Source organism: Cervus canadensis, chromosome 3 (assembly GCF_019320065.1).
Source record: "Cervus canadensis isolate Bull #8, Minnesota chromosome 3, ASM1932006v1, whole genome shotgun sequence".
NCBI classification, from domain to species: Eukaryota; Metazoa; Chordata; class Mammalia; order Artiodactyla; family Cervidae; genus Cervus; species Cervus canadensis.
In genome coordinates, this window is record NC_057388.1 from 5,328,072 (window position 1) to 5,350,586 (window position 22,515).

Below are 22,515 nucleotides of genomic sequence, written 5' to 3' on the forward strand. Positions count from 1 at the left end.
GTCGCTTCAGCCGCGTCCGACTTTGCGACCTCATGGACTGTAACCCACTAGGCGCCTCTGCTTGGAGAATCCCTTGGGGTAGAGCTGGCTTTTTTCATCTTTTTAGCAATTTCGAAAAATTTTTTTGAAATTTTGGATTTTTGCCCATTTAGTGAGGTGTTGTAAACCACTGTAAGTTTAAATGATGGGGAAGAAGAGCCAATTTCAGCTTTTCTTTGCATTCCCAGTATATGAACATGCCATCAGAACACAGAACAAAAATCAGATTCTTGTCTGTTTGATTAGAATTTGTGAAGTAAATGTTACTAGTTAAGCATTTCCCCCACAGGTAAAAGACCACTTGGAGGGCACTGGATTTCATTTTTCTTTTTTTAAATAAATTTACATTCTCTCCAAATTTCCTCTAAAGTAAGACCAGACTGTACGAAAATAGCTTTCCTTAAAACAAATATCCTTTTATTCCCACCCCCCACCCCACCCCAGCTTATAAAATCTTAATGAATGAGCCCTTCCTGGAGGCTTTTCATTACTCAGGGGCCAGAGGGAACAGCCTTACATCTTCATTATTTCGATGCTGTATCTTACATAATGAACAGCAGGCGGCCTTGGTGATCATGATTTCCTGGAGCCTGGGGTTTGAAGCAGTTGGTGTGAGATGTTCCTGGCACTCAAGATGGGTCAGTGCCCAGAGAGACAGTGGGGCTGAGGGTCAGGAAGGTATTTACCAGAGCTGAAAAGACAAAATTTCCTTCCAGGGTTTCGGGAGCTTGGTATGGTCACTCTTTCAAAGTCAGGGCAGGGAGACTGGTCTTATTTAGGAGGAAATAAGATCCTGGAAACATATAAAAAATACTCTAATTGACATTTTATTCTCAGCAGCTAAGAATGGAAAATAAAACAAGCAATTCCCTGGCCTCAGGGCCATTCACGGCTGCACAGGCAGAAACCAGCCAACGAGGCATCCCTCCTGGGGGAGCCAATGTCCGGGGGTCGCAGGGTTTTCTGTGAAGGAAGGTGAGAAGCGTGTGTAATACAGGACACAGACGTGGGCACTGGCCCTGGAAAGCAGGTCTGTTCCAGATTTTCTGACTCATTCCAGGTGGACGGAGCAACTGCAGCAGAGCAGGTGAGTGATCTGGCCGACGCTCTGGGCAGGGTCAGCCCAAGCAGGCAGGGCCTGCGGGAAAGCTGGGGGCTGTGTGCTGGGCCTCTCCAGGGGTGGCGAGGGGCCTTCAAAAATCTAAATATTAGGAGACAACTGAATTTGGGACGTTTAGGGGGAAATGTATGATACTTCTGAAAATATTAATCACTTATTTCCTAAGGCATAGCCCTCCTTTACATTTTATATATATTTTGTTGTTATTCAGTTGTTCAGTCATGTCCGACTCTTTGTGACCTCATGGACTGCAGCACGCTGAGCTTCCCTCTCCTTCACCATCTCCTGGGCCTTGCTCAAACTCATGTCCATCGAGTCGGTGATGTCATCCAACCATCTCGTCCTCTGTCATCCCCTTCTCCTCCTGCCTTCAGTCATTCCCAGCATCAGGGTCTTTTCTAATGAGTTGCCTCTTTGCATCAGGTGACCACAGTACTGGAGCTTCGGTTTCAGCATCAGTCCTTCTAATGAATATTCAGGTTTGATTTCCTTTGGGATTGCCTGGTTGGATCTCCTTATAGTCCAAGGGACTCTCAAGAGTCTTCTCCAACACCACAGCTCAAAAGCATCAATTCTTTGGTGCTCAGCCTTCTTTATGGTCCAATTCTCACATCCATACATGACTACTGGAAAAACCAAAGCTTTGACTATACGATTTCGGTGTTCTCGCTGGAGAACATGAGCACACATCCGTCTACTCCACCATCTTTAGTATACATTATATGTATATATGGCTTATATATGGCTTCCCAAGTGGTGCTAGTGGTAAAGAACCTGCCTGCCAATGCAGGAGACATAAGAGATGCAGGTTGGATCCCTGGGTTGGAAAGATCCCCTGGAGGAGGAAATGGCAACCCATTCCTGTATTCTTCCCTGGGAAAATCCCATGGACAGAAGAGGCTGGTCTGCTACAGTCCATGGGGCTGGCCGCCAACAGTCAGACTCAACTGAGCAAATGAGCAGTACATATATATATATATAATTTATAAAGGCAACTTCATATATATTCTCCCCCATTTTGTTTATTCCCTTTGGCATAAATGAAAGTGAGGTCCAGGCAAGGCAGCATAGGAGGGTGGGGGAACCCACAGCCAGCAACCCTTCTGCCAGCTCCAGACCCCTGGAAAGGCTCCAGTCCCCCTGCCTGGATTTTACATGTCTCTCCACTCACTTTAGGGGAAGGAGATACAGGATCCTCTCTCTGTGGGTATTCAAAGAGTAAGTGTTTTAACTTTTATCTTGTTAATTTACGGAATGACTTACTGATATAAGGAAGATGGAGAAAAAAACAAGCAAACATCTGAATTAACCAAAGAAAGGAATCTTGTTCCTTCCATGTCCCCAAAGTGGATTGTTGAGTAAGGCTTCCTGGGACAGGTTTGCATTAGTGTCAAAGAATAATAGAGTTATTATTATTGTGAGACACTAAACATATAGTGTCAGTATATACATAGTGTCAAATAATAATAATAGAGTTTTAGCACTGAAGGGCTCTTCAAGTCCTCTGGTCCAATTTGGAAAGTATTTATTAATCTCTGAATCGGGCTCCTCAGCCTCTGAACACTGCTGAGGAATAGTTCTAATGGTCAGAAAAGAGTGCTGGACATTGCATCACTGTCTGCCTTCTTTCACAGTCCAGCCATTTTTAGTCAGTCCCCTCCAGAGGACCTGGATGCAGGTGTACCAGCATCTGGTGCTCTCGAGGGGTGAAGTTTGAAATGTTCTTTGGTACCTACTGTGACTGCACGTCTTCAGGTGACCAAAGCATTGTTCAAACTACCGCATTTTTATCCAGCGTTACGAGAATCAGGGCATCACATACGTTAAAATACAGACAGTCTATTCAGAGGCCTGCCTCTCTTATTATTTAAAACATGTGAGTGCTCCTGATTAAAGAACAGTGATGTTTCTCGCCCTACAGTAATGCTTTACTCAGCGATGGCTGACGCGTTTCCCATAGACACTCAGCGAATGTGTGATTAAAGATAAATTCAGTTCACAGTTGTCAGGATTACCAAATTGTAACTGCTCTTAAGTGAAGGCATTTGTCTGAGAAAAGATGAGATGCAATTTTCAGAACCAGTGGGTTATGGGTACCTCCCAGGGTAATGGGCTCTTTTACACCTGGAGTTTATCTTCCTGAAAGACAAATAAGAGCTTTGGGTTTTGCTGTTAGTGTAAGAGCAGCATGTGTCTGCTGATCATCAAAGAGGGTATTTTACATCTCATGGACGCACCCACTGAAGGTGTTTGAGGAGAATATTCATTGGCTTGTTCTCTGCGAGATGGAGACAGATTGGGTGAGCTGTCCATGGGGCCGTTTGTCTCAAACTGTCAGCCACTGACAGCTCATTTCTACCAGAACACATCCCATGGAAGGGTTCTGAAGGCAATTCAAGTTACCTCTGGTAATGGCACTATTGATCAGGCTGTGGATGGGGTGAAAGTACCTGCCCGCCTTGGATGAATGGCTTTACTGTATCTTGTGACAATTGATTTCCCTTTTGCTGAGGACACAGGCTGGAGATACGTGAGACAACTATATTAATGACCAAGCGGCTTTTAACAGATAAATGATGGCGAGGGAGTAGGTATGGATAATCTTGCAAAGGACAAATAGTCTTGCTTGTGAAATACAGCTGGAAACGTGACCTCTTTTACAGCCGAGGTCCTCACTCCTGGCTGAGGCTGGACAAGCTGCCAGAGCATTTGTGGTACAAATTTAGGGGTTCCTTGAAAGAAAAACTGGTGACATGTGGAATTTTTAAGAAGCACAATTTTTTTAAAGTATTTTTAAAACATAAATTCCTGTGGCTGATTCATATTGATGTATGGCAAAAACCTTCATAATAAAGTAATTATCCTCTGATTAAAATAAATAAATTTTTAAAAATACCAAAAAAACCCTATTTTTTAATTGGAATATAGTTGATTTACAGTGTTGTGCTAGTTTCAGGGATAGAAGAGCCAAGCAATTTAGTTATATGTACATATATACATTTCTATTTTTCCCAGATTCTTTTCCCATATAGGTTATTACAGAGTATTGAGTAGAATTCCCTGTGTTCTACAGGAGGTCCTTGTTGATTACCTATGTTATAAGAAGCACAGATTTAAATGGAGCCCCTAGGAAGTCAAGGATGGGAGAAAATGGCTCTGAGGCTTGACTAGGCAGCAGGCACTTAGCATTTAATCCTCATGACAATTCTGGCGGGTGCCTAGAGATAAGCACCTCATTTGTAGGTGAAGACAATAAGCAAGTCCAATCAGGGGACAGGGCTTCAGCTGGAGACTAACATGTGTCCAGCTCCAAAGCCAGGGTTTTACACGCTGCTTCTCCATGTTTAGTCTAAGTTGTCAGCTGCACACGCTGGGCAAAGAGTATCCGTGAGTCATGGTCTTTCTTCCAACAGAACCTTCAACCTTCCCTTCCGAGTACCCTGGGTCTCGCCAGCAGAATAACTGCTTCTGTTCAAATACAAGTGCACCTCTTCCATCCCCCAGGCCCTTCTCTGGTGCCTTGCTACCTTGGGATTAAATCTGATCCCCTAATATGGCATAATGATCATTCGAGAGCTAGTCTGTGCCATCCCCTGCCCCTGCCTCTCAGGACCCAGCCGTGCCTCCACTTCCAGGCCTGTGGGACTATCCCAGCCCACAAACAGGGGCATCTTCACCCCTCCATAGCCCCCACCAAGGACTGCAGTCCTCCCTGCCCCCATCCCAGCCTCCTCCCCCCAGCGAGATCACTCCCGGTCCCTCCTGTGATCTTCTCCATTTGCCATCTTATCTCCTGGCACACAGCAGAGGATCAAACAGTATCAGCTGATTGGATGAATGAAACTCATCTAAACCCACCTCCTTAACTTGACTGTCAAAAAACATCCACAGATGTAGTTACATTTAATATGTTCATTTTCCAGAAAGGATTACAGACAAATGAGGTTACTTGATCAAATTATTATTCTGAAAACCTCATTGTATTCCAGAGCAGTCCAATAATTGTTTTTTTAATATGATTTTTTAAATTATTTATTTATTTATTTTACTTAGTTGCAGCACACTGGCTTAGTTGCCCCTCAGCATATGGGATCGCAGTTCCCAGACCAGGGATCGAACCCTAGTCCCCTGCATTGCAAGGCAAATTCTTAACCACTGGAGCACCAGGGAAGTCCCCCAAAATTGGATTTCATATCAATGACTTTCAACCATCAAGAACCACTCAACCTTCTCTTTAAAGTCATTTTGTTAAGAAGGTGGAAGAGTAGAACACATTGAAAGAAAAAATATCATCAAGCTATTGTCTAGTTTTGGGGCTTAATATTCAAACCATGGACACTGTTTTCTATAAATTAAATTAATACAAGGCTAGCAATTTTATCACAGAACCAGAGGTTTCACATTGTATATGACCTCCTATAAAACAACATGGTGATATTACCAGAGTGATAAAAATGTCCCCAGCCTTTGCCCTAATCATCTCACTCCTGGGAGGTTATCCTAAAGAAATAATTCAGAGCAAACAGAGGCCGTACACTTGGCGATGTTTCCTGCAGTATTACTCAGTTTTCCCCCTACTTTCCTCACCACTTTCATCATCATTCAAGGAAAGCAGCAGACAATATTTACAGACCACTAGTTTACCCCTCTAGTTGATGAACTCATTAAGGGCAGGAACCTGACTCATCCTTGCATGTGATGTAAAATATATAATAAGTGCCTCCATGTTTTATAAAAGCAATAAATATGCACACACACACACAGACTCCTCTACAAAAGTCTAAAAAAAAAAGAGTCAAATATTCAACAAAAGAGCAGTTTTAATGACCTGTCTCCACCTTTCCCACATAAGAAGACAATGTGATTCAAGCTCTGAGCTGTGAGAAGGACGCACAGGGGAATTAAGCTGCTTCAGGAAGCAGGATGGAGGTTTTCTGCGTGAGGACGCTTGTGCTCACGTCTTGGCTCCAGGCCTGGTCCTCTGCAAGTTCACAGAGCATGCTGTAAAGTGCAAGTGGCCGAGCCGCGTGGAGGCTGGTCTGGGACCTGAGTCCTAGCACCGTCCGAAATCCAAGGACAGATGGAGCTGGACTCCAGGAAACACACAAATAAAGCCGCAGTTGTGTACCTTCTGCCTAGAAGTTTCAACATGCACTTCACTCAGAAAAGCACTTCATTGTGATAATCAGGCAACAGCGACTTGGTGGCAGTCTCTTAAAAACTGAGATTATGCCCAATGTTTGCAAACAAAAGTGTCATTTTAAGCTATCCACAAATTTGCAATGAGGAGCTGATGATTCAAAGATCTCCAGAGGAGATGGAAACAAATTAAGCTCCTGAATTCAAGAGATCAAACCCGACCCATCTCTTCTCTTTGTCTAACTTGTCAGAAGTGAAGAGATCTGAGAGCTGTCTGAGCTTGGGACACTGAGGGCTTGGCCTGGCGTGGACCTTAGTAAACCCAGAGCTGATCTTAGTTCACAAAGGATGAGGAACACTGTGGGGCAGGTGAATGCTTCTCTAAAACATAAATATGGGTGCCCACGGGTTTTGTGAGGATTCATGGAATAGCCTCTGAATCATCGCTCCCACAAAACCAAAGTGTAAGTAAACACATGGAATAGAAATATGCTAGCACTTTGGAGTTGAGCTCTTGGGAAATGCTAACAAGGAGGTGAATAAAGTTTTTACATTAAAAATACTTAGAAGGGAGTTAAAAAGTATAAACTTTGAGCTATAAATTTAAAAAGTCATAGGGATGTAACATACAGGATGGTGATTTTACTTAATATTGTGTTGTGTACGTGAAAGTTGCTGAGGTTAGATTTTAAAAGTTCTCATCAAAAGAAAAAAATTTGTAACTGTATGGTGATGGATGTTAACCAGACTTATTGTAAAAATTTTGCAAAATACACAAATATGCAATCATTAAAAAATATTTTAAAATGCTATTTGCAGCTACATGAATGGATCTAGAGATGATCTTACTAAGTAAGTCAGAAAGAGAAAGATAAATATCACATGATATCATTTATATGTGGAATCTAAAATATGACATAAATCAATATACCTACAAAATAAAAACAGGCTCATAGACATATAGAAGAGACTTAGGGTTGCCAAGGAGTTGCGGGGGAGAGGGAAGGATTAGGAGTTTGGGATTAAGAGATGTAAGCTAGTATATACAGGATGGATAAACAAGATCCTACTGTATAGCACAAGGAACTGTATTCAATATCCTATGACAAACCACAATGAAAAAAAAAATATATGTGTGTACACCTGAGTCACTTTGGTGTATAGCAGAACTTAAAACAACACTGTAAATCAACTATACTTCAATAAAATTGAAAAACAAAAGCACACCAAACCAGGGAAAAATATACCACATGCCTCATATCAGCAAGTTACTAAATAACTGTGATCAGATTTAAACTGTCTTGATTTTAGTTTTTTGTTTAATATAAAAAAATAAGAACAACAGTAGACAATTCTATGCCCCCAGAGACTATAAACTGGAGTGAGAAAAAAAATTAATTATGTATTATTTTTAATTATTTTTAAACTGTTCAGTAGGAAGTAATTTTCTCTGGGGCATTTCTTTTTGTAGGTAATATTTATTAGGACTTTCTTTTCTGCTTCAGCTACTAGACTTATAGTCAACTCTGCAGCCTATCTCTAACAATGAGCTATTGAAACACAGGGTGTTGGGGAGCAGGAATCTGTACTAAACTATCCAACCATCTCATCCTCTGTCATCCCCTTCTCCTCCTGCCCTCAATCTTTCCCAGAATCAGTCTTTTTCAGTGAGTTGGCTCTTTACATCAGGTGCCCAAAGTATTGGAGCTTCAGCTTCAACATCAGTCCTTCCAGTGAATATCCAGGGTTGATTTCCTTGAGGATGGACTGGCTTGATCCCTTTCATGGATCACAGCCTTGTCGTGGCAAAGGGGTTTGCACAACTCCATGATGCCTAGAGCCACGTCGTGCAGGGCACCCCAGACAGAAGGGTCATAGTGCCGAGTTCTGATAAACTGTGGTCCACTGGGAGAGGCAATGGCAACTCACTCCAGGATTCTTGCTGTGAGTACCCCACAAACAGTACGAAAAGGTAAAATAAGACTACATGTTACATATTTCTATGAACTCTGAAATCTCTAGAAAAACAATAAAATGCTTCACAATCTCAAAAAGATCTCATTCATGCCTAAAGCTGCCCAGCTCCACAGTATGCTTCTTTTCTTAAATTTGGGAGGAAAAATCAAAGAGTAAGAAGATGAGTACCTCAAAGCAACAGTTTTCCAAGGATGGTTCCAGACCAAGGGCACCAGAAGCACCCAGGGAGGCACATATTAAAAAGGCAAACTCTTTGGCCGGTTCTTGTGCTTATTCGCTCAATCATATTCAATTCTTTGCAACCCCAAGAACTGTAGCCCATCAGGCTCCTCTGTCCATGGGATTCTCCAAGAAAAAGTACTGGAGTGGGGTGCCATTCCCTCCTCCAGGGGATCTTCCCAACCCAGGGATTGAACCTGTGTCTCCTGCATTGCAGGTGGATTCTTTACTGCCTGAGCCACCATGGAAGCCCTCTCTGGCCCCAGCCCTGACCAGCTGGATCCAGAACTGTGCAGAGTGGGAGGGATCAGTGAGTCTGTGTTATAACAAGCCTTGCAGGTGATGCTCACCAGGCCTGAACGGGGTGAACACTGCATTCTGGGGTCTGGGATCCCCAAAGAGCACACTATTTGCATGAGATCTGGAGGCAGCCAGATTCTCAGGGGATCTGCAGCCCCGTGTCCTAGGAAGCTGGATCATCAAGAAGAGTCTAGAATGCCATGAGGAAGTGAGGCACTGAGGAGGGAGAGAGGTGCCTACACTGTAAGTGAAGGGTACAGAACAGGAGGTTTGCACATCTACATCATGCATGGGGCTCCGAGCCCAAAGTCTAGCAAAAGCCACATACCTTTAGGGGTTTGTATGTCTGCAACTTTCTACAACCTCCAAGCCCTTCAAGGTACATAACAGGATATACTTAGGAGGGTCTCAGCTAAGGCACCAGCACAGGGTTTGAAACGCTTTAAGGAAAGATGAAAGGCTATGCAGTCAAGGCTGGCCTTAGAAGTCAGCCAAAGGAAATTACAAAAACTGCACTGAGCCATCTTTTAAAGAGATCTGTCTATATTTCTAACAGCTTTATTGAGGCATACTTGAAATACTATAAAACTCACTCAGTGCAAGCATACAATTTAATGATCTTAGTAACCAACCCAATTAATAAACATTCCATCACCTCAGTAAATTCCCACACACCCATCTGTGGTTAATCCTCTCTCTGATCCCAGGGGCTTTCTCCCTGTAAAAAATCTGTCTTGTCTACACATTCCAAATAAGAATCATACAATATGTGGTCTTTGCAACTTGCTTCTTTCATTCAGGATGTTTTTGAGGTACAACCATTTTGTAGCATGCATCATTTGCTGATTTCTTTTTTAAGTTTTTTTTAATGTTGGCCATTTTAAAGTCTTTACTGAATTCATTACAATATTGCCTCTGTTTTCTATTTTGGTTTTGGGGCCACAAGGCACGTGGCATCTTCGCTCCCACACCAAGGATCAAACCAGCAGCTCCCGCACGGGAAGGCACAGTCTTCACCCCTGGACAGCCAGGGAAGTCCCTGATTTAATAAACCCTGATTGGGAAAGATTGAAGGTGGGAGAAGGGGACGACAGAGGACGAGATGGTTGGATGGCATCACCGACTCAATCAACATGAGTTTGAGTAAACTCCAGGAGTTGGTGATGGACAGAGAGGCCTGGCAAGCTGCAGTCCATGGGGTTGCAAAGAGTCGGACATGACTGAGCGACTGAACTGAATATCCCACTGCCTGGAAATAAACATATGCTGTTTATCCATTCATCACTGCTGGACATTTGGATTATTTTCATTTTTTCAGCTATGAAGGATAATCCTGTCATGAATATTTATCTAACACCTTTGCATAAACATATGCTTAGTTTTCTTGGATTGAATTCCAGGATGCAATTGCTAGGACAGATAGTAAGTTTTCTCTTCACTTTTTTTTTTTCTATTTTGGCCACATCACAAGGCCTATGGGATCTTAGTTCCCTGACCAGGGATTGAACCTGGGCCCTGGCAGTGAAAGCTCTGAGTGCTAACCACTGGACTGTCAAGGAATTCACTTGCTTCACTTTTTAAGAAAATGCCAAACTGTTTTCCAAAGTGTATGGACTATTCCCACCAGCAATGGGTTCCAGATGCGGAGTCTAGTTTCTCCACATCTTCCACATCTTTGCCAATGCCTGGTATCGTCTTTATTATTATTATTATTACTATTAAAACTGTTCTAGTGGGGTACACCGGTATCTCAGTGTGACTTTAATTTTTATTTCCCTAAGGACTAAGGAGGTTGAGAATATTTTTATGTGCTTATTTACATTTGTTTATCTTCTTTGCTGAACTATCTGTTCAAATACTCTGCCCAATTTTTATTGGGTTGTTTATGTTCTCATTGTGTTATATGAATTCTTTATATATACTGGACAAAAGACTTTTATCAGATATATAATTTGCAAACATTTTCTCACAGTCTGTACCTTATATTTTCACTTTTGTAATCATATGTTCTGAAATATGGAAACTTCTCATTTCTATGGCAATTTATCAGTTTTTCCCCTTTTATGAGTTATGATTTTGGTGTTGAATCTAAGAACTCTTTGCCCAACTAAAGGTCATGACAATGTTTTATTTGTTATTATATAAAAATTACATTTAATTCTGTGATTCATTTTGAGTTAACGCTTGTATGTAGACTGATTTAAGCAAGGATCTAAGTTATTTTTTTTTCTTTTTACACAAGGGTATGTAATAGCCCCAGCCCCATTTGTTGAAAAGACTGTTCTTTCATTTTTTCCCCATTGAAAATGCCTTTGTATGTTGGTGAAAAATAAATATGTAAGGATTTACATTCTGGACTTACTTCTAGACTTTCAACTCTGTTCCATTACTGCATGTCTATCCTTGTACTAACATTACAGTTTTCGATTATTAAGACTTTATAGTATGTTATGAAATTGGAGAGCACCAATTCTTCAGTTTTGTTATTTTCCAAATTGTTTTGTCTATTCTTTATGATCCATGGGAATTTTAAGATCAGCTTTTCAATTTTTAACTCAAAAAGTATGCTGGGATTTGTACAGAATTTCATTGAATTTATAGATCAATTTTGGAAGAACTGCAATTTTGATGATATTGAGACTTCTATTCATAAAATGTCTCTCCATTTATTTATATCTCCTTTCTTTCAGTAATAATGTGTAGCTTTCAGTGTACAAATCTTTCACATTTGTTGTTAAATTTATTCCTTAGTATTCTACTCTTTTTGATGCTATTGCAAATGGAACTATTTTCTGTTTCATTTTTACTGTCTATTGCTAGTGGTTCACTGCTTGCTACCCCAAAATAGACTTTTTATACATTAATCTGACATTATTCTTCATTAGTTCTAATGGGGGTGTGTGTGTGTGTGTGTGTATGTGTATACTTTGGAATTTTTCAAATGTAGAATCATGACATGTCAGAGTAAAGGCAACTTTACCCCTTAATTTGCTTTATCATTTTCTTCTTCTTTTTTTTCCCCATCATGTAGAATATCCACTACAGTAGTGGATAAAAGTGGTAAAAGTGGATAATCTTGCCTTTTCCCTGACCTTACTGACACAACATCCAGTGTTTCACTACTATGTATGATGTTACCTGTGGCTATGGATTATTCTCTGGTGGCTCTGTCTGAGAATTTGCCTACAATGCAGGAGACCTGGGTTCGATCCCTGGGTTGGGAAGATCCCCTGGAGAAGGGAATGGCTACCCACTCCAGTATTGCTGCCTGGAGAATTCCATGGACAGAGGAGCCTGGTGGGCTACAGTCTATGGGGTCGCAAAGAGCCAGACACAACTGGGCAGCTAACACTTTCACTTTACTTTGCATAGATTATTCTTAGCTGCACTTTATCAGGATGAGAAATTTCACTTTTGCTATTTTGTTGGGAGCTTGAATCATCAGTGAGTGATGAATACTGTCAAATACTTTTCCTTCATTTTTGAGGTCATTTTTTAAATTCTTCATCTTTTTGATAATACATACATTACCTTGCAATCCTGGGATAAATTTCACTTGGTTATACTGTATCATCCTTTTTATGGTGCTGAATTCAGATTGTCAATATTTTGTCAAGGAGTTTTCCATCTATAATCACAGAAAATATTGATCTGTAGTTGTGTTTTCTGTGTGATGTCTTTGCTTTGCTTTAGTACCTGGGCCATAATAATTCTCATTTAAAAAATTCATTTATTTGTTTTTCACCATGCTGCATCTTCATCGCTGTGCAAGGGCCTTCTCTAGTTGCAGTGAGCGGGGGCTGCTCTCGGGCTGCAGCATGGGAGCTTCTCATTGTGGGAGCTTCTCCTGTGGAGCACCGGCCCTGCAGCGCGTAGGATCAGTAGTCATGGCACATGGGCTCTGTTGCCCCACAGCATGTGGGACCTTCCCAGATCAGGGTGCAAACCCATGTCCCCTGCACTGGCAGGCGGATTCTCAACCACTGGACCACCAGGGTCAACCACCTTGTCGATTTTCTTAGTGATTTTTCTAAGCATTAAAATATGCCTCTTAATTTATCATTATCTACTCCAGATTAATACTAGTTTAATTTCACTAAAATAGGAAATTCAACTTACTTTTCTCCTGGGACTCTGTGCACCAAGAACATACCTTATCACAGAATGTTATGAAAATAGTGGTGAGTAGCAGCATCCTAGTATGCAAAACTCAGTGAGACAACTTGTTTGTATGATTCGTGGAACCAGAAGAAGGACACTGAGGTTCACAGAGTGGGAATTCCTTTAGATTTTTCTCTCTCTACTCTTCGTCCCTACTTTTCCATCTCTCTGTTTTGATGTGTTAGAATGGTTTATTCACTTGTCAGATATAGGCACTGCATATTTTTTCCAACATGTGGGCTGCTTTGCATTGGTTTAATAGTGTTGTTTAATGAATAGAGGTTCTTAATTTTAATAAAATTCAACTTATCAATTCTTTCCATATGGTAAGTCTTCTAAGTATCTTTTAAAATTCAACTTTGCCGAATCAAAATTATAAAGATGTTCTCTGTTTTCCTCTGAAAGCATTATTTTAGCTTTCATATTTAAATCTGTAATATATTTGGAATTGATTTTTTGGTACTATGTGAGGAAGGAGTCAAGATACCTTTATTGTCAGACTGCTATCCAACTCACCTAGTACCTTTTACTGGAAAGATCACCCCCTTCTCTGTGCCACAGGATCACCTTCATCATGCATCTAGTGATCTTTTATGCCTGAGTCTTTTCTGACTCTATTCTGATCCCATTTGCCAGTTTTTTGATCTTTGAGACAATACCACAGTGTGTTCATCACTTTTATAGTGCAGATTCTACAGCTTCATTATTCTTCTTCTGTATTTCACTGGCCAGCTTTTAACTTCTGTATTTCCATGTAGATTTTAAAACCAACTTGGTAACTTGCACATAAAAGTCATTGTATTTATTTTTTATTGGAATTATGCTGAATACATAGATTTTGTTTATTTAACAGAATAATTTGAGGCTGCCAGCATCTTTACATTACTGAGTTTTCTGATCATTACATTGTCTATCCTTCCATTTACTAAGGATTTCTTTAATTTCTCTCAATAAAGCTTTAAGATTTTTAAGTGTGGCAATCTTGTACAACTTTGTTATATTTACTTCTAATTATTTGACATATATGATGTTATTTGAGAGAGTACTTTTTAATTCATTTCTATTTGTTTGTTGCTGGTATCTAGACATACAGCTGATTTTTACATACCAATTTTACAAAACAAACAGTATAATCAAGTATTAATTCTGATACTCATAGTTTCCTTCATTTTTTATGGACAAAATTGTAGTATCTTAAGCAATGACCAAGTGTTTCCATGAGATAGGTATTGTTTCTTTGGTAAAAATTTTAGAAAAGTATAACATTGAAGCCATGTGGGAATGGTCTTTTCCTTATGAGAAGGATATCTTGCACACACACACACACACACACACACACATCATTCCACGCTTACTACATGTGGTTTAATTATGATCTTATCCTGCTGTCTGAAATACACAGGAGAAAAAGCAAAATCCAACTGTGTCTAATTCTTAGTGCTTTTCACATATTTTCCAAGAGAGTGCTTCTAATAATGTGAAATCTCTGTATTTATCTTAAAAGTTTCGTAAAAACTGTCCTTTTCCTCCAAAAAATAGCCATCCTCATTCTCTGGTGGAAATAAAGCTGCAAATAGCTAACACCAAGCAGCACTGAATACTTCAGGGAGATACACAATCCCTGTAAATCGTGCTTTTGGTGGACATACCCCCTCAGGTATAACACTCCACACTGGAGAGCCAGAGTTAATCCCAACAAGACTCTCACATTTCAACGCCGACGTCCTACATTTGTCAGCCTTCTTCCTCTGAATGCTCAAAGTAAGAAAACGTGCCCACATGCAGGATGCGGTCTTCTGACCCCCGGCTTGAAAGGAATGTGTACCATGAATGCCAGCCTCACGAGCACCAGGGAGAACCCAAAATCCTGCAAGTCAGCAGAACACTCACTGTATCGCTGAAAAAATCTGAAAATCAGTTCCACACAAACAACCATTTTATCAAAGAAAATCCTTGGGAGATTGATCTATACAAGTCAACAAAGTGAATATTTTAAGTCGTATGTGATTTGTGATCATTTATTTATATTCCAGGCATTCTTGATTTCAAACTTCTGCACCTTTAATGCAAGTGATTTTGGCAGCTTGCAACTGAACTGTTATTATCCTTCTGTTGGGAGAAGGAGTTAGTTAATGCCACAGGTTAAAACATTAGAGTGTGAAAGTGAAGACTGATTTCCCAAGATCAGGAGTTAAAACCTTCACGTTCCACCCAAGCTAAGTCTATCCAAGCATTTAATTTTATATAAGGCATCACTTCTGATGTCCTATAATCTGTAATCTATCAGATGTGTAACTTTTTGTTATGAAGACACTGATTTTTGTGTGCAGTTATAGGGACAGACCACCATAAATTATTCACTGATCTCAACCAGCTATCATAGGACTTTCATTTCTAGGAGAAACTGTTCTCATTCTTCAAGCAAAATTTTCACTAAGAATTCCAAACACTATCTGCCCTGTCAAGGTCAAAATACCCTATAGCTAGAGACAGATGAAAGCTAGATTATGTCTAGTGAATATGTTATAACAAAACTTAAGAGAGAACTTACATGATTAGACACATTTAAATTTATTTCTGGGTCCATTTCTGAAAATAAAAAGTTGTTGTTTTGATATAATTAATCTAACCTTTGAATACAAATCCTTTTGTATTAATCCTTCTTAATCTAACTTTTAAAAAACATATTCATCCTCCTTCTAAGAGTCTCTAACATAATACTCACCAAATCCTGCCTTATTTCATCTTATGCTGTCTCTCAAGGTTACAGGCAGAGCATTTAGAAGTTTGATTTCAGAGCAACCATCTCCTCTCCCCTCAAACCATCAGTGCAATATTAAAACATCCCATGAGTCTCTGACCAGACCTTATTTATACAGATCATACTTTTGAACATTGTTTGCTTATCCAAAAAATAAAGTTATATCTTAATAATAAAAAGTGAACCAAACAGAAATAAGTGACTTTAAATCTTCATAAGAGTTCAATATATCCACACAAGAGAAAGAATTAATTCAAATAAATTATAACTGTATACCCTAACTGGGATATATCTTAAGGGCAAAAAGAACTGCAAAAAATCATGAACTTTGCCCAGTAGGTTTCATGCTGATTGTGGTATAAATAGAAGATACCCGCGTGCTTTATGGAAAAGAACAACTAAGCAAATATATTGACAATATTGAGTTATATACAGAAGTGGGGACACACAGAGATCAAAAGACATAAAGCAAACGAAACAGGCAAACGTGAGCAATGGGTATATATAGTGAAGGGTATATGTCTGTTCCTTGTGCTATTTATCAATATTCTGTAGCTTTGAAATTTTTATAAAGCTTTGGGGGTTGGAAAAATCCTCAAGGATGCAAGCCACGTTTTCCTATCTTTTGTAAACATTGAGATGAGGACTCCCTGACTATCTAAGGCCAAAACTTTGTTTTTTATCATAACTGACAAGTGAGACACAGTATCTTGGATACTTAGGACGCCAACTATTTGAGCCACTTGTATTGAAGCTATTCACTAAATACTGTTGACTTGGGGAAAGGCGGAACCAGGCCGCCAAGCACAGGGTACTGCAGCCTGGACCTCAAAGGTCCTGGTCCCAAACCTAGGCAGAAGCCAGCTCCCCCTTCTTCAGGCTTGCTTCTCTTCACAGCCCACTGAGATGCTGCCACCATCCTGCTTCCACAGAAACTTCACTTCCTCTTCTATTGACTTCTTTCAAGAGTCTAAAAATCTCCCGTGTGACATCTGGATGTCTGTGTGTCCCTGGAGGTGTCTGAAGCACCTCGCAGCTATACAATGTCGATGGGCATGATGGCAGAATCTCAGAATTGCCTCAGACACTAATAACAGCCTGGGCTAACCATCCGCCACTGACAAGGCCCACATCTCCTGGCTTGATGTCCAGCAACTCCACAGCTGATAAGCTGGTAACCTCATAAGTAAGCTCATCTCTTCTTTGACACACTCTGGCCGTGGGGGAGTTGCTTTCATCTTTCTGAGACACCCTGCTCTGGCCTCATCTTGCGTCATGGCCGTGGGACCACACAGAGGCAGCCCAGCCCCCTCCCAGGGCAGGACCCCTCTGTACCTGAAGATGCGCTTCATGACCAGAGTCAACTCTCTTCAAAGCACTTCATCCACCCACCCACCTGGGTCACAGTTCACCTCACCCTCCTGAAGAACCCACTCTCATCAACACCCTCGTAGGTGGTGCCCAGACAGGCTCAGAGCTCAGGTACAAAGCAGTTTCCATCCTGCAGGCTGAGGAGACACTCTCCCTTGCTAACCATGGCCATCCTGCCATTTCCCTTTGACAAAGCGCAGGAGGCATCCGATCTCCCCTGGCCTCTCACACGGAAGAAGAGAGGCTTCTTTCTCTTCCTGCCTAATTTGCTTACGAAAAATATTCATCGATGTCCCACGTTTAATTCACTTAGTAATGAAAAGTAAATGAGCTCAACCGGCATGTTTGATTTGTGGTGGAAAGACAGAAACTGCTTTGCAAGAACAAACAAAGTTAAATTAAAGTAAGCGACTTGCCCCGAGAGTGGAAATTGAATTTTCCTCCAAAGACCTTAATGCCTTTAAAACATGGGACTGATACCGATAAGAGAGCAGGCCTTACTGGAACCCAGCTCCCGTGGGTTCCCCGGGGCCCAGAGGGCCAGGACTCGCGTGCTAGGGCGTGGATGCAAATATCGAAATTCACAAGCATCCCAGCCTGCACCCTGTTCTTTATCCGGTCCTGCATCCCATCGTGCCTCTCTTCCTGCATCCACGGAAGGCGCTCGGGAACGCGCGCGTCATGGTGGCGCGCAGGGCCAACCGCGCAGGCACCTACCGTTTTTGCAGATGGGGCAGCACTGGTCCGGCTCGTACACGGGGTCCACGCACTCGGTCTGTGGACACGCGGACACCGCACACAGCACTTCCCCGCTGGCCTCGCAGCGGCACCGCTCACACGGCGACACCTGCAACACAGGCCACGGTCAGGGGCAGCGTCTCCATCCTCGGCTGAAACCTCACACTTCCCCAGCCCGTGAGGACAGGGACTGAGGTTGGGGAGGCTCCCCTGGGCGTGAGTACACCGACCCGACGGGGACCGAGGTTGCTCTCTCCCTCCCAGCTCCACACCCGGGAGCCTCTGTATTTTTATTAACCCACACTGTGAGCTTCTTTACAAGCTTTCTGTTGAAGAAAGATTTTTGTTTCTCTAAAAATTACGCAGCACGTTGTACTGGATTCTTGCCCACCCAGGCATCCCGTAGATGCTGCAAAGCCCTGCCCAGGGCCAGCCGGCCTTCAGGGCCCACTCTCAGCATCTCTGCCCAGTGAAGACAGCAGAGCAGGACAGGAAGGGGAGGGGCGAGGGAAGGAGGAACCTAGGGCTTCTCAGAGCTGGGCACCTGGCCAGGGGCTGTCCCAACAAGACCTCATTTAACTCTCAGGGAAGCAATAACCACACCTACTCCAGTGAAGGCCCTTGTTTCTGGCAAGGAAACTAAGACTCAGGTGTCAGGCAACTGGCCACAGGTGGGGCAGACCTTTCATCAGGGGCAGGGCTTCGGCTCCAGAGTCCAAGGCCACGCATGGGCCATCGCTTCCATCACCCAGTGTCACCCGTCCTTCACATCCTGGCTCCAACTGGCCTTGCTGAGTTTGCCAGCCGTTGGCCCCAGTGCTACCTTTTTGGATCTCTCCAATCAAGCACAATAAGGGGCTTCCCAGGTGGCACTAGTGGTAAAGAACCTGCCTGCCCAAGCAGGAGATGTAAGAGACACGGGTTCGATACCTGGGTTGGGAAGATCCCCGGAGGAGGGCATGGCAACCCACTCCAGTATTCTTGCCTGGGAAATCCCATGGACAGAAGAGCCTGGGGGGGCTGCAGTCCAAAGGGTCGCACAGAGTCGGACATGACTGAAGCGACTTAGCACGCAATCAAGCATTATGGCCATTCCTGGCAAGGCTGGACACTGCCAACAAATCCCCCTGTAGTAACTCAGACAGGTCGTGGTGGGGATGATATTTATTTTCCTGGAAACCCCCAGTGGAGTGATTTTTCATCTGGGTTGACCCATGACAAAGTGAAACAGGACATGCAGACCCAGCAATCAGACACTGTGATGTGGGATGCATGCTTTAAAGGACAGTGCAGATGGGGGGAGGATTGTCAAACCGAGTTTTCTGGACAGGGAGGCCCTGCTTCGCTTTTGCTGGTAATGCCTGTGGCTCAACCAGCACCACACAAACGACTCTTGTGGCTGCTGCCTTGGACTAAACAGTGCAAATGCCCCAAACTGACATCTCCACTCAATGAACTGACATCTCCACCGAGTGGCCTGGTTCCTGCATGAAGCAAAAACTCTATTTGTACTTAAAGGCATGGTTTTCAGGCACTAGACCACCATGTGGCTGAGAGTCAGGGGTGAGGGGTGTGTGTGTGTGTGTCTTCACACTTAGAAAATAAGAGAAATAAAACACTGAAAAAAAACACTTTAGAGTTGCCCAGGACAAAATCTTGACTGGTTTGCATTACAACCGTAGAAGTTAAAATCATTCTGCCAGCAATGTAAAGGCGCATGTTTGAGAAGCAGCGCCGGCAGGAGGAGGTCCCCTGGCTTTCATAACAAGCATGGCTGCGCTGCTCCCCGCCTGTCCTCTGTCTCCCACCAGTTCCCCGCTCAGCCTGTAGCATCCTTGCGTCCAGGTTGGGTTTACTCAGTTAGCAGGATATGAAAAGAATTGCAGAATTTTCAAAAGCAGAGATCCTCAGTTGCAAGGGCTACAGCTCACTACAGCTCAGAGGCTCCAGAGGGGAGGCATAAAGTGCAGAGTGGGTGGGTTAGACAGAGGCGAGGCACTTCCCACCCCAGAAGTGAGGATAGCCCCATTGGGAGGGCTGGAGACTGAGGAAGGAGCAAGAGGGCCAGGACTCACTGCAGTCTGTCCTCAAGAAACGGGCACAGGGAGCTCCCTCGTGGGCCAGCGGCGAAGACTCCATGCTCCCAATGCAGGGGCACAGGTTCAAACCCCGGCTGGTCAGCTAAGATCCTGCATGCCTCCTGGCGTGGCCAAAAAAAGGGCAACAGTCAGGCACCACGCCACACCCTGGCTGTCATGCAGGAAGCAGGAAAAAGCCCCATTTGGGTTTGGGAATTTGAAAGGAGAGAAGGGCCCTCCTGTCCTGCCCCCAGGACAGGGCCAGAAAGGCTTCATCACAGGTCCTAAGTAGCCCCTCCTGAAAACCAGTCTTCCTCCTGCTCTGGGCCTGAGACAGCGCCCTGCCCTACCACGGAGCCATACTCAAATCACACAAGCAGCGTGGGCTGCTGTTTTCTTTAGGGACACAACTTGGGGCTTTCCTGGTTGTCCGTGTTGAGTCCTGCCTCAAGGGCACATGTGCGAAGCCTTTTACTAAGGCCACAGGAGCAGAGCCCAGAACCAAAGTCACCTCTGAAGCTGACTGACCCCCTTTGTAACTGTTGTCAAAAGCCCCCGTGATCTTCACCAACAGACTGCTGCTGCTGCTAAGTCACTTCAGTTGTGTCCGACTCTGTGCGACCCCATAGACGGCAGCCCACCAGGCTCCCCCATCCCTGGGATTCTCCAGGCAAGAACACTGGAGTGGGTTGCCATTTCCTTCTCCAATGCATGAAAGTGAAGTCACTCAGTCGTGTCCGACTCTTGGTGACCACAAGGACTGCAGCCTACCAGGCTCCTCCGTCCATGGGATTTTCCAGGCAAGAGTACTGGAGTGGGGTGCCATTGCCTTCTCTGTCACCAACAGACTAGGTGACTCTAAATTAGGCAAACATGCCCAACAGGTGGTGCCAATAGTGAAAAACCCGCCTGCCAATCCAGGAAACAGAAGATATGCGGGTTTGATCCCTGGGTCGGGAAGATCCCCTGGAGGAGGGCATGGCAACCCACTCCAGTGTTCTTGCCTGGAGAATCCCCATGACAGAGGAGCCTGGAGGACTACAGTTCATAGGGTTGCAAAAAGTTGCACACACCTGAACTGACTTAGCACGCACACATACTACCGTACACTGCCCTAACCAATCACCTAGTGCCAACCTCCCAGCAGGAATTTTCTTTGTTTGGAGGCTATAAAAATCAGCTACTAACCTACGAAAACTGTTGACTCTCCCTGGTCTGTCAGGAAGTCTGGCTGCTGTGCTCACAGTCACATTATGTCTGCTCTTTGTTCTTAATAAACGCACTCCCTTCTGAAATGCTCTGTGTCTGGAAATTATTTTCCAACCCATGCTTGAACTGCCTCAACAGTCCAGTGGTTAAGGCTCTGCACTCTCAGAGCAGAAGGCCCGCGTTCAATCTCTGGTCAGGGAGCTGGATCCCACATACTGCAAGCCACAACAAAGACAGACGATCCCATGCTGACTTGGCACAGCCAAGTTAATTCATGAATAAATTAAGTAACTTAAACTAATAAATACGTTTTCTAACAAAAGGTTTGCAACTTGATCAAAGATTGGATTGTGGGTTTTACTATCACTAAATATTTGGAAATCCTGGTTCAACTATGTAGAGGTTTGTTTACTTCTCAAAAATCAGAGTTTAGGCTTACAGTCAAGATCTCACAAGGGTGTCCCTCCCAGACTTCAGCTCCTGCTCTGCCTTCCCCAACCACGTGTGTGGCTGAAAATCCCCTTGCCCAATGGTAGCAGGTGGGGGCAGAGACTCTGGCCTCTATGACCCTGGCGGGAGGTCCGCCTGCCCAGCGCCTGACTGGATTCCACACGGCTGCTCCGACTCCAGGCACCAGATCTGAGCACTGCCGAGCCAAAGAATCCTCAGCTACCAGCTCAAGCACCAAAAGGCCTGCTGCCATCCCACGTTCTCTGTCCTTCAGCGCAAACTGAAGGTAAGGATGCCTAGTGCATTCCTGAATCTGTGAGCAGCAACGTAAGCTTCTAAGATGCATTTCTGCAGTCTCTCCTGCTAGCAACAGCTACCTACACTGTGTGTAACACATCCAATGACTGCAATATCACCCTCTGCAATCCTCCAGTTACAAATCCAAGTTTTGTAGAGATAGATAACAGAGCCTGGACGAACACTGGGTCATTTAAGGAAGAGGAGTCCACTCTCAAGGAACCCACCATGGACTGGAGTAGTCAACTGTTGTGTTGAAGGAGAACACAATTTTTCAGAATGAGAGTAAAGATAAGCTCTAGGTCGTTCATTCATTTATCCCAGTCCTGAGGCCAGATGATGAACCCCCACTGTGCTATTTCCAGAAAGGTGGGAACATGGGTCATGGCTGGGAGAGGGGTGATGGCTAGGAAGGCCGGCAAGGGGCCAGCAATTGACCGGCCCGGGATCCAAGTCTGGATGCCAAGGGCCGCTCTGTCTCACAGGCCTCCTCTGCTTTCAGAGTCACCCCAGTGACCGTGACTTTTGAACAACTTCAAAGTGGATCTCATCTGAAGGGCTTCCCTGGTGGCCCAGATGGTAAAGAATCTGCCTGCAATGCAGGAGACCCCGGTTCTACCCCTGGGTCAGGAAAATCCCCTGGAGAAGGAAGTGGC

The 22,515-nt window shown here is 43.5% G+C and overlaps 1 protein-coding gene across 4 annotated transcripts in view; it reads right to left on the minus strand.

Annotated features, from left to right (window-relative positions):
* VWC2 (von Willebrand factor C domain containing 2) overlaps window positions 1-22,515 on the minus strand; it is a 126,147-nt gene that overhangs the window by 81,010 nt on the left and 22,622 nt on the right. For all 4 annotated transcript variants that reach the window (XM_043462543.1, XM_043462540.1, XM_043462542.1 and 1 more), the window contains exon 3: window positions 17,805-17,934. In XM_043462543.1, the coding sequence (XP_043318478.1) occupies window positions 17,805-17,934 (130 nt within the window). The remainder of the gene's footprint in view (window positions 1-17,804; window positions 17,935-22,515) is intronic.